At 33.4% G+C, this 16982-nt stretch overlaps 1 protein-coding gene across 1 annotated transcript; it reads left to right on the forward strand.

Annotated features, from left to right (window-relative positions):
* Positions 1 to 247: 247 nt before the first annotated feature.
* Positions 248 to 16731, forward strand: LOC136037644 (uncharacterized). Its single transcript, XM_065720348.1, has 4 exons — positions 248 to 482; positions 7170 to 7285; positions 12392 to 12572; positions 16656 to 16731. The coding sequence occupies exons 2-4, from the start codon at positions 7178 to 7180 to the stop codon at positions 16679 to 16681; spliced, it is 315 nt and encodes a 104-aa protein (XP_065576420.1). The 5' UTR covers positions 248 to 482; positions 7170 to 7177; the 3' UTR covers positions 16682 to 16731.
* The last annotated feature ends 251 nt before the right edge of the window (positions 16732 to 16982 follow it).

Consider the following 16982-nt stretch of genomic DNA (forward strand, 5'->3'; position numbering starts at 1 on the left):
GCCTAAAGAGCGAGGGATCGCGGAGGGGACAACCCATTTCATATACGGAGTAATTTCTGTTCGTTTTAAGTTTTTGTCGCTCCTTACTTTCAGCTAAAAAAATCAGTTTTTTTTATTTAATTTCAATGAAGGAGGAATTGTTTTCATAGCATTTTCCCCAGTCAACAGCGTCAATCCTTGGATTATACCCAAATGCATACTTGTATGGCCAGAAAATATAAACCTACATAGTTTAAAATCGTGGCAATTGAAATGTAGTCAGTTAACTTGGTAACAGCATTACAATAGTTAAAGACCGATTCTTTTGCATAAAATAGATCGCTGTGAAGATTAAAGCATGAAATAAAAAATGAGTCTGTGAAAAACCAGGTTAAGAGTTTGAATGGAAGAGCTTTTTTTCGTTTTGTTCAGACTTATAATGTACTAGTCTGATTCGAGTTCATGTGAAGTAAACATTAGGCAGAGGGCATCCCTATTATTTAGTAAGTTGCATTTATATCGATTTCTGGATTAAACTTTATAACAGGGGAGACATAATGTACGAAAAAAATAACTGTGTCTTCTCCATTAAATTTTCTGGTACTTGTATGTTATAGCGCCTTTGTTAAGTTCTTTATCTAAGCAGGATCTGCATCTCTTACTAATATTAATGAAATTTCACAAAATATGACGGAAATATATAGAAACAAATTTGCACTATATATTTGCACATTAGGGAGGGGGATGAATTATAGAGGGTGTGCACGCAAAGTTTGTTAGGTACAATTATTCTGCATATTATGAAGTAAGAATTGTTTCCTAAACTCACAGAGCACAAATACTTTACCCCACCCCACCCTAATGTGCAAATATATAGCCCACCTTATATATATTTCCCATCTATTCTGTCACTTGTCTCTGTTTTTCTACGCTAAGCTGAAAGAAACTAACGAAGAAACCGGTTTTACAGTGGGTCAATGGATGAAAAACTGGTAAATACGAAGAAAGTGAACATACAACTAGATGTCATTTCTTGTGCTCTGTCTGAATATAATCGCTTTTCTTGCAAATTCAATTTTAAGGCCTTTTAGGACCCTTGAAAATAACAATATCATTCTATATTTTTTTGGTATAAAAATGGGTTATAACAATTGTTTCAAGCATACTATTAATTTTAAATTTATGGATTGTGAATTGTAACATTGATTTCTCAATATTAAGTTGGATAACGAACAAAAGAAAAACCTGCCATGACTTCTTCGTATTTTGTTACATCGCTTATCAACTGCCCTTTCACCTATATGTCAAAAATGTCAAAGCCGACTGACGAAACATGGCGGATAGAAAAATGATTTTTTTTTTATTTTATTTTGTATTGAACTTAATAATGATAAATCAATGCTCGTGGATTATTTAACTTTAAAAATGGATTTATTATCAAAAAGTAAGTTTAGAACCAACGTTTTAAGCATTTTCTATACCCGAAAACTAGAAATTTTGGGTCATTTTTAAGGGCCCGAAAAGGGCTTAAATTTGAATTTGCGAGAGAACCAATTATTATATTCTTAAAGAACATAAAAGAAGCATGAAGTGGTATGTTCATTTAATTCGTAAGTCATTTGTCCTGTAATTTTTTCTCGTTGGGGAAGGGCAGGGTTTTTTTCACGGGTGTACAAAAAAACAGTTTAAAATGCATTTTAAAAGGGGTGCCTTGAAATGCGTCCTTTTTTTCTCAAAAGAACCCTTTATTTAGAACAAATAAAGACTTGAGAATAAATAAATAAAACATTGTGTAAACATTGTGTATAAAAGTATTGTTTACCATTCCAAAGAAATTTTTATGTTATGTTATGCTCTCTGTTATGTTTTCTCGCACAAAATTAGGCAAATATATAGCGTTATAAATCATTAAAATAATCATTGATAATTAATAATAATTAAAATAATCTATAATCATTGGTACAGCCGTGTAACAATGGACATAAGTGTGGGTGAAGGGTTTTCGAAGTATTTCAAATTTGCGAAGTATTTCTAAGCTTCTTTTCCAGGGCTAAACTTGTGAATGACACTGCAGTTTTAAGAGTGATTGACACTCGGTTCCTAACGAAGCAATCTCTTCGCTTCCACGGAAGAGAGGAAATCCAGAGTAAAAGGGAAAACATATAGAAACTAAAGTCTTTTTCAAACGAAAGTATTCTAAGGACAATATTTCTGGCTGAATCTTCCGCTAGAAATTTTTATGGAGAAAGTTATTTTCAGTAAGGATGGAATTATCCAGAGAAAATTTAACAATAAGAAAATTTTCAGTAAGGGTGGTGAAAAATCTGTTTTGCCAATGTTGAAACGAAAGTTTAAGATTTTTTTTTTAATTTTAGAGCCTTATGAATCGTATTATGACATCTAACAAACTGTTCTGTAAGCTGTTGGTAGATTATTTATAATATAAAATATAAAATATTTAAATATTTATAGATATAAAATATTTACGTGCTTATAATTGTTTGTTTATTGAAACACTATCTACATTCTTTTGAGCCTTTCATTGCCAATATGGCAAACGCTTCATGAACCTCATTATTCCAGATAGGCCAGTTTCCAATATATTTTTGCTTATTCTTTCCTTGTTTTCTTCTATCAGAAGAAAAAAACTTAATGAAAGACCTTCCTGGTCCAGGGGAGGGCATACATTTGGGCAATGAACATGGAACTTTCATTTCGATAGGATAGAATGTCTGGTACTAAAAATAACAAGAATAACGAAGGAAACTATAAATCCAAATATTTTTCATTTTTTATTTATACTAAAATTGACATGAAGATATAATGGCAGGTAAAATTTCAAAAACTTGTTTTTTTTTATTTAATTTCTGGATGTTTTTTAATTAATACATATTTTGATCTTGGCTCTCCGCACATAAATAATTAAAACGCATTTTTTTTTTATCTAGATGGATTTCTCATAGTTTTAATCGGAATATTTCAAGAAAAAAGGAGCGAAGGGGGTTGCCTAGTTGCCCTCCAATTTTTGATTGCTTAAAAAGGCAAATAAAGCTTTTAATTTCTTACGAACGTTTTCATTGGTAAAAAATATACGTAACTTACGAATTATATTACGTAACGAACTTCCATATTCGTATGTTGTTATTGCGTATATGAGGGGGGTCACCCCCTCGTTAATACCTCGCTCTTTACACTAAAGCTTAAATTCTATCCCAATTTGTTAAGAATGACCACTGAATCACAAAGACCGTAGAATAAATAGTTGAAGTTACTAAAAATACTTTAGCTTAAAGAACGTGGTATTACGAAGAGGTAAATCCCTCATATGCGTAATAATTTCTGTTCGTTTTAAGTTTTAATGCTGCTCCTTACTTTCAGAAGAAAAAACTTTTCATATTTATTTTTTCATTGTTTTTTAATAATGATAGAAAATCCCTCATTGAAATTCTCTTCCCCCATGATAAATTCCTTCATGGAAAGATCCACCCACGTAACCCCCCAATCAAATTTTCTCCCTCCCCAAACCAAAAAAATAACCCGAAAACGTCTGTACACTTCCCATTAGCCATTACTATATGTAAACACAGTTCAAAGTTTGTAACTTTCAGCCCCTCCCACGGGGACTGTGGGGGAGTAAGTCGTCCCCAAAGACATAGTTATTAGATTTTTCGACTATGTTGAATAGAATGGCTATCTCAGAATTTTGATATGGTGACTTTGGGGAAAACATGAGCGTGGGAGGGGCCTAGGTGCCCACCAATTTTTTGGTCACTTAAAAAGGGCACTAGAACTTTTGATTTCGATTAGAATGAGCCCTTCTCACGACAAAAAATCTGGCAAAAAATGCGAAATTCCACATTTTTGTAGATAGGAGCTTAAAACTTCTACAACAGGGTTCTCTGATACGCTGTATTTGATGGTTTGATTTTCAATAAGATTATATGACTTTTAGAGGGTGTTTCTCCTTATTTTCTAAAATGAGGCAAATTTTCTCAGGCTTGTAAATTTTGATGGGTAATTCTAATCTTGATGAAACTTATATATTTAAAATCAGCATTAAAATTCGATTCTTTTGATGTAACTATTGGTATCAAAATTCCATTTTAGATAGTTTCGGATACTGTTTAGCCGGGTCGCTCCTTACTGTAGGCATGTCTTGTCTCAAAATCATAAATATTCTGTTATATTCTAAAATATAAAAAAGCAAAGTGTACTACCAACGAGTACTCAATATATTCTAATAAATTTTCAGGCATCCCTTCGATTGGCTAATATATCCCAAAACAGGCTTAGATATTTTTCTTCTAATGGCCTTGAAATTTATATCCTAGATTTGTTGGACAAGGGGATCCCAGAGTAAAAACAATTATAATAGTTATTCGTTTAACTGAAAATTGGGTCCATAAAGGATAGCAGCCAAATACTGCAAAAAAAAATCCAAAAAAGTGGAGCTGCTACGCATGACGTCCCAGCTCCACGTATGACGAGTAAGGTACGGACGTATGACGAGCAGGGATATAAGACGTTTTATTAAAAATTATACTGATTGGTGACGAGTAAATATACAAGCTATTCAAGGATTAACCACACTTCCATTCTTATAATTAATTTTCATGTATAATTAGTGTTATTGGTCTCACAACCAAGAACTAACTTTTTCATACAAATTCCAAAAAAAAGCAGCAGTAGTAAAATCAATAATAAAAATGCAAATATTTTGGCTTCACAACTTGAAACCATTAACAATGGGAGAAAAATCACTATGCAAAAAGACAAAACAAAATCCAAAGAAAGCTCACTTTTAAATGTGAGTTTACTCAAGGATACGCCTGTTTTATATTTTCTGATTGTTTTTGCTCGGTTTGTTAATATGTAGGTTTCGTCTAAGTATGAGATCAATTTTATCGTTTTTTTCTCTTTTAGCAATTGTTAGTTAACTTAGCATTTGTTTGCTCCCTTTGTTTCCTCATGTTTTATCCAGGCTAGGCTTTTTTAACCCCTCGATAAAGGCTTCCAGATTGGAAGACGAAACATTCGGACTTATATCGTTATTAACTACAAAAAAAACAAGTTTTCTTTAACTGAAATTAAGGAGCGACATTAAAACTTAAAATGACCAGAAATTATTCCGTATATGAAAGGGGCTGTGCCCTCCTCAATGCCCCGCTCTTTACGCTAAAGTTTGACTCTTTCTCACAACTTTACTTTTTAAAACAATAAAACACTTAGCTTAAAGAGCGGGGCATTGAGGAGGGGACAGCCCCTTTCATATACCGAATAATTTCTGTTCGTTTTAATTTTTAGTGTCGCTCCTTACTTTCAATTAAAAAAACTTGTTTTTTTTATTTAATAGATTTCAGAAAGGCTTTTGACAAGGTGGTTCATGAAATTTTATTGCGTATGCTAAGCTCTTGAGGGATTCAAGGTGTTAACCTGAAGTGGTTTGAATCGTATCTAACCCTAAGTGGTTTGAACCAGCGCATTATCCGGGTCTGTATTCAAAATTATATTTCAACAACTTTTATCGTTAATTTTGGAGTCCCTCAGGGATCAGTGCTTAGTCCACTTCTTTGTCTAATCTACGTTGATACCCTGTGTTTTTATACACCAGATGCACTGATAGTGTTTTTTGCTGATGACACGCGTATTATACCAGCGTATTATACGAGTCTGTATTCAAAATTATATTTCAAAAACTTTTATTGTTAATTCTGGAGTCCCTCAGGGTTCAATGCTTGGTCCACTTCTTTGTCTAATCCACGTTGATACCATGCAGTTTTATACACCAGATACATTGATAATGTTTTTTGCTGACAACACGGTGTTTACGATTAAAGCTTTTTGTCTAAGCCAGTTTATTGAGACGACAAATAAGGTCCTTGCTAAATTGAATAGTCTTACAAGTTCTAGTTGTTTAGCAGGGAATATTTCAAATACGAATTTCATGATATTTTGCCGAAAAGGAGTTCCATATGTTTTAGATAATAAGATTGTTTTTAATGCTGAATTTTAAAGCAAGTAAATGGTGTTAAATACTTAAGCTTTAGTTTTCATTTTAATTTAAGTTGGAAATAGCATTGTTATCTTCTGGCAGTTAAGATTTCGAGAGATTTGGGTTTGATAAGAAAACTGAGAAATCAACTACCGACAAACGTTTTACTTTTACTGTATCATTCTATTCTTATCTCTTACTTGCCGTATGGTTGCATGCTATGGACTAGCAACTTTACTCAAAGTTTTAGAAAGGTCTAGATTTTACAAAATAAAATAGTTCGTGTTTTAGGTGATTATATTTAGTTTGGAAATAGCGCGTTGAATTGCTTTACAAGTTCGAAAATTTTAAATATTTATCAGTTACTGTATTACCAGTTAGCAATTTTTATATGTCAATGTTTGAATAAGTGTTCACCGAAGTATTGTGGAAGTTTTTACAGTTAATTCATCTTACCACTGTTATGAGACTGGAAATGCATATGACCTTGCATCTGAGCTCCGGAGTACTCAGTGTGCTGCGTTCCAGCCTCGTTTTGCGGGATCGGGGTTGTGGATTTCCCCCCCCCCCAATGGTATTAGGGAGGCTGATTATATAATCCAGCTCAAGAGTAGATTGAAGCGTTAACTTTTGGGTGATAATTGAGAAAGAATAGAAAGTTGTATGTTATTTCCCTTAATTTTTTTTCTTCATTTTTATGTTGTAGTTGTAGAGCTGTATAATAATGGATTTGGAACCATCGTCAACAAACCTTCAGTTTTTTGTAGATGGCTGCTGTAAATTTGTTTTAATTTTTATGTTAAATAAATTAATTTTATCTGAAAAAACAATTTGACTTGAAGCCAGCAGCAATAAAAGTAAAAAAAAGTTTGTTTTATTTGTTGGTTTGTTAAAAGAAGAGATGGTGTTGTTTTCATACTTTGCTGCTACAGTAATATTCTGAAACTTCATTCTTCTCTCTGTGAGAATCCTCTCTGAACAGATGGCAACACGTCATTAATAAAAACGACAATTACACTTTTATGAATAAACAATCTGTTTTCCAGTAAGTTAATTGTGGAGAGTTTGGAAATGGATGTGAATAAATCAAGTCGGTGGTGGGTATATAAGCCACTTGTTGTTGCCTATTAATTAATCTGTCAGTTCCTATTAATATGCGGTTCTTTATGAAATATATACTTACCTCTTTTGTTTTCAGGTCAGTTAATGGAAGACCGAAACCGAGACTTACAAGCCCACCGAATGTTACTCGACCGCCTAGTTGAACAGATGACTAGAGGTATTGATCATCAGACATATATTGCTAATCTGCAGGTATTTTATTTTATATTAGGGTTGTCCTGTTTGTTACCAGGGGTGTAAGTAGTTGAGGGGCCCATTTTTTTCTGGTTTATTCTATAATTTCATGTTTTTTTGTTGTTGTTGTTTTTGTTGTTGTTTTTTTACAGAATGTACATTTTAAGTTTTGTGAATGTATGCATTTAACTCCCCCACAATACCCCCTCCCCTTGATTCCTTCCTCCTGTCTACGGGTCTACTCAGTAGTAATACCATCGGTGGAGTAAAACTCAAGGAAATGTTTGGAAAATAATTTTTTTAAGCATATACTTTTGAAGAATTGCTTCGTCGACAATCGAAAATGTGTAAATATCTCTGATAACTGTTGAAACTGGTTCACAGAAAACACCATCTAATTTACAGGTATTTTTTTTTCTGGCTAGATCCCTCTCTCTCTTCTACCAGGTATTTATGTAGCAGAGGGGGTTTTGTGTCCTTTTGGAATGAATGACATTTTTTCTATTGAATATGTCTATGCTAATTTTGGATTTATTTCTTTGCCACTCCTGAAAAAGATTCCTGCATTCAAGCATATTCACTGCTAATAATATTAGCAGAGTAAAGCTTAAAGAAAAATCTAGTGAACAATTTCTTTCTAAATACGTGTTTTTGAAGAATTGGCTGATTGACAATCGTAAAGTTAAACATTCCTTTGTAAGCTAAGAGTAGAAGTACCTAGAATAGAATATACTTTTGGCCCTAAAATAGTACATGTACGTTAAACAAAAATACTTAAGGACTTTAAAACTTTTATTGCATGCTGACGAATGATCCGCGTTGCGCAGGCACCGATCTCCTGATTTGATGCTTTCGGCCGGGAATGCAGTGCGTTTTAGGGGCAAATCATCCCTCACTTCCTGTGTTTCTACTCCAGATTTTTCCAGGTACTCATTTAGAGCTGGATCGACTCTGGCTGGACTTACAGAGTCACACCATTGACCCCCGTTTTGAACCAAATAACCAACAACACCAGAACTTGAATTCATGACGTTGGGATTCCAAGTCCAAATTTAAATTCAGGCAAAATCATAAAAGTGAGAATTAGTAGTTAAAACCTATTAAAGTCGTGATAAGAAGAAAAAAAGCAAAAAGGGGTTACTTCACTCACCCTTAAAATGGGCAGTTAAAGTAGAGGATTCTTAAAAATAGGATATGTTTGTATTTTATCATCGATATTCGAGGGTAAGGGTAAAGCTCGGTTATATCAGCTCTTGGTATATATTTTTGACATGATTAAGATCACAGAAAAAAGGTATATAAATACCAATATCCAACTGAGCAATTTTTGGTAAAGGATAATTTTGCTGTTTGTTCTAGTCTGTCTTCATTTCCTTCCAAAAAATGTTTGGACAAGTTCCTTCTTTTAAAAGCAAGCTTATTCTGAAATACTATTTTTACAAAAGAAATTCGAGAGAATTGAAATAACTTTTGAAATAATCATCAGTTTTTTTCTGACTACTTATCAATTTTACTCCTATGCTCGGATAGTGAACCAGCATGAATTGCCCATTAGAACGAATTGATCGTTTTAAACGTTGCAACACTATCTGGCTACGTACATTATAATCATCACGACTAGCTACAAGGTCCATCAAATTCCTAATCCATTTTTTAAGCTTGAAGGGTGTACCATTGGGACACTTGTATTGAGCATATTTGTCTATGGTTGAGAGTTAGGATGTGCTCACTAAGTCAGTTAGTCCAGATACCAACATGAGGCATACATAATTTAAACAAAACTTATTACTCGTCAAGACTAACGGGGCGAAGGGGGTAATGTGGGCAAATGTTCTCCAGAAACTATATCATTAATTCAGCATGATAAAGATTGTCACCTACTATTACTAGTAACAACTGACTGCTGCACCAAGCCACCTAAGACCAACATAGATACGCAAGCTCCTCCTCCATTACAATCTATTTAAAGTCTTCCTCTTTGCACCCGTTCAAGAATTTCCCACTTACCTTAAATCTTTCATTACGAGATCCTCTCACCCCATTTGGAGACGACCCGCTTTTTGTTTAGTCATCCTTCATCAGTAGAACGCGTCCTATCAATCCTTTCTTTCATTATAGCCCTAGAAAGCCCGCTTTCTTGAACCGCGATTTTCGTTCAGCTTGCTATTTGAGATTCGGTCAATCAGACAGGTACCTAAATCAGTCTGTAGGCAATTTCTCTGGAAAACATCTAGCAAATTCTTTTTGGAGCGCCCACGCTTCAGAACAATGGTTGTCCACTGTCATCACCGCAGCTTCCAGTATTCTAATCTTGGTTCGTAGACTTATCTTCCTAATCCTACAAACGGGTGAGAAACATTTTGACACGGATTTATAATATTTTTGAATTTAAGATTTTCCAGCGTCAATTCTAAAAAACATCTACACTAAAATTAGCAAAATGAAAGTTAAGAAAGGTGTAAAGCTAAAAAGGTTAGCAAGGTTAAAGAAATGTTTAAAGGGCTCTCGCTGAGATTAGTTTGGAACTTTAACCTCCTAACGTACCATAACTAATAGTTGCATTGCCGAAAATATTCGTGGATTACCTGCATAAAGGCTTACCGGCTTCCTCATATAATGAATTCTTTGATCTTCTGGAGGAGCAGCTTGAAAAGCTGCCCATGAATCTCCCGCGTTTCTTTGTGGGTAATCTAATCGTTGACCTGATTGAAATAAATGCAAATAGCAGCCAAATATATGAATAATTTGATATCATTTGGATTATTTCCATCAATCAACATATTTACGAGGGTTACAGACAAGGCCGTATCAAGGGGGCAGGAGGTTGGGTGCTTGAACTCCCTAACCCCGAAATGTTTGGCCGACTCGTACAAACGAAACAAAAATGAATATAAACAAATTTTTATGCGTTTTTTGAAGTTTTTTTTGTAACCCCTCCCCCTGAAAAAATCCTTTTAACCAACCCCTCTCCCCCCCCAAAAAAAAAAATCCTGGATATGGCCCTGGTCATGGATACATCTCCGACATGTATTGATAGCATACTCACTAATGTTAACCTTGAATCCTTCCGCGTTGTTGTTAGTGACACCTCTGTCCATTTTTGTGTGTTTTCTAGACATGCTATTCCTCTAGGAAATATAGATCAAAGAATAAGTTTTCTTGGCAATATGCAAATAGAACAATTCTTTTATGTTATAACAATGTATTACCCTAAATGAATCGTGATAAATTTTGTCAGCTGCGTCAAATAATGAAGATGGGTTCGATATGTTTTACCAGATAATCCAAAGTGAATTAGAAAAATATTGCCAAGGAAAAAAGGACGGTGTAAGAAGTGTTGTTTAACTGCAGACCTACTATAATCGATCCGTATAACAGACAAACCTTACAAAATAAAGATCTATCGTAAGTGTAATCTAAACGATTGAACGTATAATAATTATCATAAAGCTCAGAATCCATTATTACAAATAGCAAAAAGAGAATTTTACTCGAGGAAGTATACGGATGTCCGGCAAAAACTTGGCACATGTTTAAGAAATACTTCTGTAGCCAGCGAAAATGATCTCATTTTAAATCGTAAACCAAGAAGCACAAAATTAAGGAAATTAAATACCGATTTCAGTTTCGTTTTATGTCATCTATTTACAAAATGTATCCCTTTTTTGCTCTTTTATGTCCCAAATTTCTAAAATGTTTCACTTTTTTGTCCTTTTATGTCATAGTGTCCCGGCACATGGGATGTGCCCAGTTGGCAACCCTGTTGTTGACAGGTTTTTTTTTTTTTTTTTTTTTTTTTTTTTTTTTTTTTTTTTGAGAAGAGCCGTAAGACCAATCATCACCTGGGGGATGTTCTTCTTACCGTTTGTTTATTCGCAATATTTTCACATTGCATGATTTTCCCTATAAATTTCCAAGGTCGATTGAAATAATTGTGAACCCAACTGACCCCGAAATTGCATTTATCCAATTTATTTTGTTTAGCCTTAAAGTAGCGCACATTATATTCATTGTCAATAATGCTTCAATAAATATTGTATTAATTTACTCCAATAAATTCTTCAAATATTATATAGAGTAAATAAAAATAAATATCTCAATTAATATATAAATTTCCACCTCAAAAAGTAGGTAAACTATGGGTTGTATTGAGACTTTAATTTTAATGACTGCGAGATTCCTTGCTTTTAAAAATAATGTCAAGGTTTGCAGCAAGTATAACACCATTGTTGTGATATTGCCTATGGATGCAGAAGAATTCCCATCTAATTTTTTATGATTTTTGTTATTATTTAAGTTATTTTCTAATATTATTCTGGAGAGTGGAACGAAACTCGATGTAAGGGTTCAAGACACAAGGTTCTTTTTCAGTCTATAGCTTTGTGTCTATGATTAAATAAAAAAACAAGTTTTTTTTAACTGAAAGTAAGGAGCGACATTAAAACTTAAAACGCACAGAAATTACTTCGTATATGAAAGAGGCTGCTTCCTCATCAACGCCCCGCTTTTTACGCTAAAGTTTGACTCTTTCTCTCAATTCTTCTTTTTAAAACAGTAAAAAACTTTAGTGTAAAGAGCGGGGCGTTGATGAGGAAGCAGCCTCTTTCATATACGAAGTAATTTCTGTGCGTTTTAAGTTTTAATGTCGCTCCTTACTTTCAGTTAAAAAAAACTTGTTATTTTTATTTAATTTCTGAACGTTTTTGAATCAATACATGTTTTGATTTTGGCTCTCCGCAGAGGAATAATCAAAACGAAATTTGCATATTTTTTTTTGACTCAATGGCTTTCTCATAATTTTGATCGAATGATTTTGAGAAAAAAAGAGTGGGGGACGAAGCCTAGTTGCCCCCCGATTTTTTGGTTAATTAAAAAGGCAACTAGAACTTTTAATTTTTTACGAATCTTTTTATTGGTAAAAATATTTAAATCTAAAAAATGGTCATATTGTCTTGTCCCAAAGCTAGGTTCCAGAATTAACTCTAATGGATAGATATTTTTCGAAATCTCCATAAGCTTCGCGCTATTTATCACCAGAAAGTAATTCTTGCATATGCTTTTTCGTGGTTTGTTGCTTTGGCTTTCCTAAATGTGTGCTAAAATTAAAAACATGTTCTTTTTCAGATACTAAGCTGCAAGATGTCTGATAAAATATTGGTAGCTGTGAGGTTGCGTCCCTTAATAGAGCGGGAGACAACAAAAAAAAACCCAATATGTTGGAAGGTGCAAAATAGCACTGATGTATATCAAATTGACCCAAAGACAAAAAAAAATTCTGAACATTCCAGTTCTGTCTTCAAATTTGGTAAGTTATTTAATTTAATTAAATAAAAAAAACAAGTTTTTTCAACTGAAAGTAAGGAGTGACATCAAAACTTAAAACGCACAGAAATTACTTCGTATATGAAAGAGGCTGCTTCCTCATCAACGCCCCGCTCTTTACGCTAAAGTTTGACTCTTTCTCTCAATTCTTCTTTCTAAAACAGTAAAAAACTTTAGCGTAAAGAGCGGGGCGTTGATGAGGAAGCAGCCTCTTTCATATACGAAGTAATTTCTGTGCGTTTTAAGTTTTGATGTCACTCCTTACTTTCAGTTAAAAAAACTTCTTTTTTTTTTATTTAATTTCTGAACGTTTTTGAATCAATGCATGTTTTGATTTTGGCTCTCCGCAGAGGAATAATCAAAACGAAATTTGCATATTTTTTTTTTTTTTTTGGCTCAATGGCTTTCTCATAATTTTGATCGAATGATTTTGAGAAAAAAAGAGCGGGGGACAAAGCCTAGTTGCCCTCCGATTTTTTGGTTAATTAAAAAGGCAACTAGAACTTTTAATTTTTTACGAATCTTTTTATTGGTAAAAGATTTACATAACTTATAAATTAGATTACGTAAAGAACTTTTGTATTCTCATGTTTTTATTACATATATGAGGGGATTCGCCCCATCGTCAGTACCTCGCTCTTTACACTAAAGCTTAAATTTTATCCCAATTCATTAAGAATGACCCCCTGAATCACAAAAGCCGTAGAATAAGTAGTTGAAATTACTGAAAATACTTTAGCGTAAAGAGCGAGGTATTAGAAGGAGGTGAGCCCCTCATATGGGTAATAATTTCTGTTTGTTTTAAGTTTTATTGCTGTTCCTTACTTCCAGCTGAAAAAGCTTTTTCACTTTTATTTTTTAATTGTTTTTTTTTTTTAATAATGCTAGTAAATCCTGCTCTCCCTTCATGGAAATTTTCTTCTCCCATTACAAATTCTCGAAGGAAAGTTCCCCCAGCATATCCCCCTCTTCTCAACCCCTCCCCCAAACCAAAAAAAAATCCTCCTGAAAACGCCTGTATACTTCCCAATAACCATTACTATATGTAAGCACAGGTCAAAGTTTGTAACTTGTTGCCCCTCCCACGGGGACTGTGGGGGAGTAAGTCGTCCCCAAAGACATAGTTATAAGGTTTATCGACTACGTTGAATAAAATGGCTATCTCAGAATTTTGATCCGTTGACTTTGGGAAAATAATTAGCGTGGGAGGGGGCCTAGGTGCCCTCCAAGTTTTTTGGTCACTTAAAAAGGGCACTAGAACTTTTCATTTCCTTTAGAATGAGCCCTCTTGCAACATTCTAGGACAACTGGGTCGATACGATCACCCCTGGGAAAAAAAAAACAAATAAGCACGCATCCGTGATCTGCCTTCTGGCAAAAAATGCAAAATTCCACATTTTTGTAGATAGGAGCTCGAAACTTCTACAGTAGGGTTCTCTGATACGCTGAATCTGATGGTGTGATTTTCGTTAAGATTCTATGACTTTTAGGGGGCGTTTCCCCCTATTTTCTAAAATAATGCAAATTTTCTCAGGCTCGTAACTTTTGATGGGTAAGACAAAACTTGATGAAACTTATATATTTAAAACCAGCATTAAAATGCGATTCTTTTGATGTAGCTATTGGTATCAAAATTCCATTTTTTAGAGTTTTGGTTACTATTGAGCCGGGTCGCTCCTTACTACAGTTCGTTACCACGAACTGTTTGATTAAATAAAAAAAAAACAAGTTTTTTTTTAACGGGAAGTAAGGAGCGACATTAAAACTTAAAACGAAAAGAAATTATTCGTATATGAAAGGGCTGCTTCCTCCGCTCTTTACGCTAAAGTTTTTTACTGTTTTAAAAAGTATAATTAAGAGAAAGAGTCACACTTTAGCGTAAAGAGCGGAGTAGAAGTTTCAAGTTCCTATCTACAAAAATGTGGAATTTTATATTTTTTGCCAGAAGGCAGATCAAGGATGCGTGTTTATTTGTTTTTTTTCCCAGGAGTCATCGTATCGACCCAGTTGTCCTAGAATGTTGCAAGAGGGCTCATTCTAACGGAAATAAAAAGTTCTAGTGCTCTTTTTAAGTGACAAAAAAAATTAGAGGGCACCTAGGCCCCCTCCCACGCTAATTATTTTCCAAAAGTCAACGGATCAAAATTCTGAGATAGCCATTTTATTTAACGTAGTCGATAAGCCTTATAACTATGTCTTTGGGGACGACTTACTCCCCCACAGTCCCTGTGGGAGGGGTTACAAGTTCATAACTAGGGTTCTCTGTTACGCTGAATCTGATGGTGTTATTTTCGTTAAGATTCTATGACTTTTAGGGGGTGTTTTCTCCTATTTCCTAAAATAACGCAAATTTTCTCAGGCTTGTAAATTTTGATGGGTAATACTTAACTTGATGAAACTTATATATTTAAAATCATCATTAAAATGCGATTCTTTTGATGTAGCTATTAATACCAAAATTCCATTTTTTAGACTTTTGGTTACTATTGAGCCGGGTACCACGAACTGTTTGATTTTTTTGCATCAAGTAGTCTTTCATTTTTCACTATGTTGAAAATTTTATACTGATTATTTTAAACATACGTAATCAATCTAGCATCTTTAGCTACATAAATTGTTTCATCAAACTTTTATGAATTTTAGGCTCCATATTCACTGTATACTTATATTAGAAACGCAAAAAAACGAGACATTTACCAAAAACTAATCTTAATTAACCTAAAATTTACTGATTATATGACGGATAAAACACTATTTAGAGCTTTTAAAATTACTTTTATTATTTTCGATATGTTACTTATTTTCTCCTCCTAATCATGTTTTGTTGCGTTTTCAGTAAAGAGCCTTTTTTAGACTTAAATTTCTATTTTGTGTCCTCTCTTTTTAACCCCTCAATAAAGGATTCCAGATCTGAAACCAAATACATTTGGACTTTTGTTTTATTATTTTTCGCATTACTTTTATTGTCTTCTATTTTATTTCTCACTATTTCAATTTTATATCTTTGGCTACATTAATTGTTTCATCCATTTTTTATCTATTTCAGGTTTCATATTCGCTCTTTACTTTAATCAAAAACGCAAAAAAAATACTAAACCTTTACCAAAAATATCTTACTTAGCTAAAATTATATACTAAAATCTACTGATTTTATGACAGTTGAAAGAGTTATATAAGCCCTTGATATGAATTTATCATTTTCAATGAATTACTTATTTTCTCCTCCTAATATTTGTTGCGTTTTCAGTAAGCACTTGTTTTTTAGATTTCTGCAATTATTGTGATTTATATTAGGTATTTGTGAGTTATTGTGAATAGGTATTGTGATATTTACTGTGATATATTTGATTTATTGTCATGTTTCTTCACACTTCCTGTGAGTTGCTTTTGATTGTAATTTTAAGATTCTACGTATAATATTCCTTCTTCTGGACTAACCACTATTTTTTTTTTTAGATTTTTAACATTTTATGTATTTGGTTTTACAAAATTTTTATTCGATTGTAAATTTTTGAAGTAAATTTCAGCTTAACACAATACAATAAGCACACACAATAATGTAAACCAACGAGATGAGTAAGCTTCTATTGTCCAACCTAGGACTATATCCAGGCATAAGTGGGAGAAGAGATTAGGATGCAGTTAAACTGAAATCAACTCTTAATATCAAACAAATAGAAATTTTAAACAAATAGAAGTAATTTTTTTAAACTTACGTTTAAGTTCAGAAGAGAGGATAAATTACAGTCTTTTTTCAAGAAATAGAAAATAATAACTGTAAGTGAAGGAAGTTTTAGCTACAATTTTCCCCTAAATTGAAAAGGTTGCAAAAATAGGTATTTTACCCCGAAGTTGTTTATACCTCTCAGTGCCCAAAAAGCCCACTACCACACCACCGTCAAAGGTTTTTTTTTGTCCGCCTCATCTCGCTCGGGCCTTTGGACTCTTTAACTGTAACCTGATTTCACATCAATCAGCTCAGATCATTAATTCAGACTGCTCAGATCAATAATTCATTTGCTAGAGTTTTTTGGGTTTCAAGGTTTTTATTTTCTTTTTGTTTCAGGTAATTTGAGCCACGCCCACTCATGATCTATTAATTGCTGTATATCACGTGATTAGAGTTATAGATGTTGCTACTTAAACACAATCACTGGATATAGCAGTATAGATTGCTTGGAACTTAAATCAGGAACGTTTTCATAGATGGATAGATTTGAAATGCTACAAATTAAATTAAAATCAACCTTAGTGTTTGCTTCACATGAACACGAATCAGTTCCGTCTACTTTTTGTAGACATTTTTGGAAATAAATCTGTTGTAAGTTTGTTTGAGTCTTCTCTAAAAGTAGAGCCATTCATTAGCAAGACTACAAATCACCAGTTTAATTCT

The sequence above is a fragment of the Artemia franciscana genome, chromosome 17 (assembly GCF_032884065.1).
Source record: "Artemia franciscana chromosome 17, ASM3288406v1, whole genome shotgun sequence".
NCBI lineage: Eukaryota > Metazoa > Arthropoda > Branchiopoda > Anostraca > Artemiidae > Artemia > Artemia franciscana.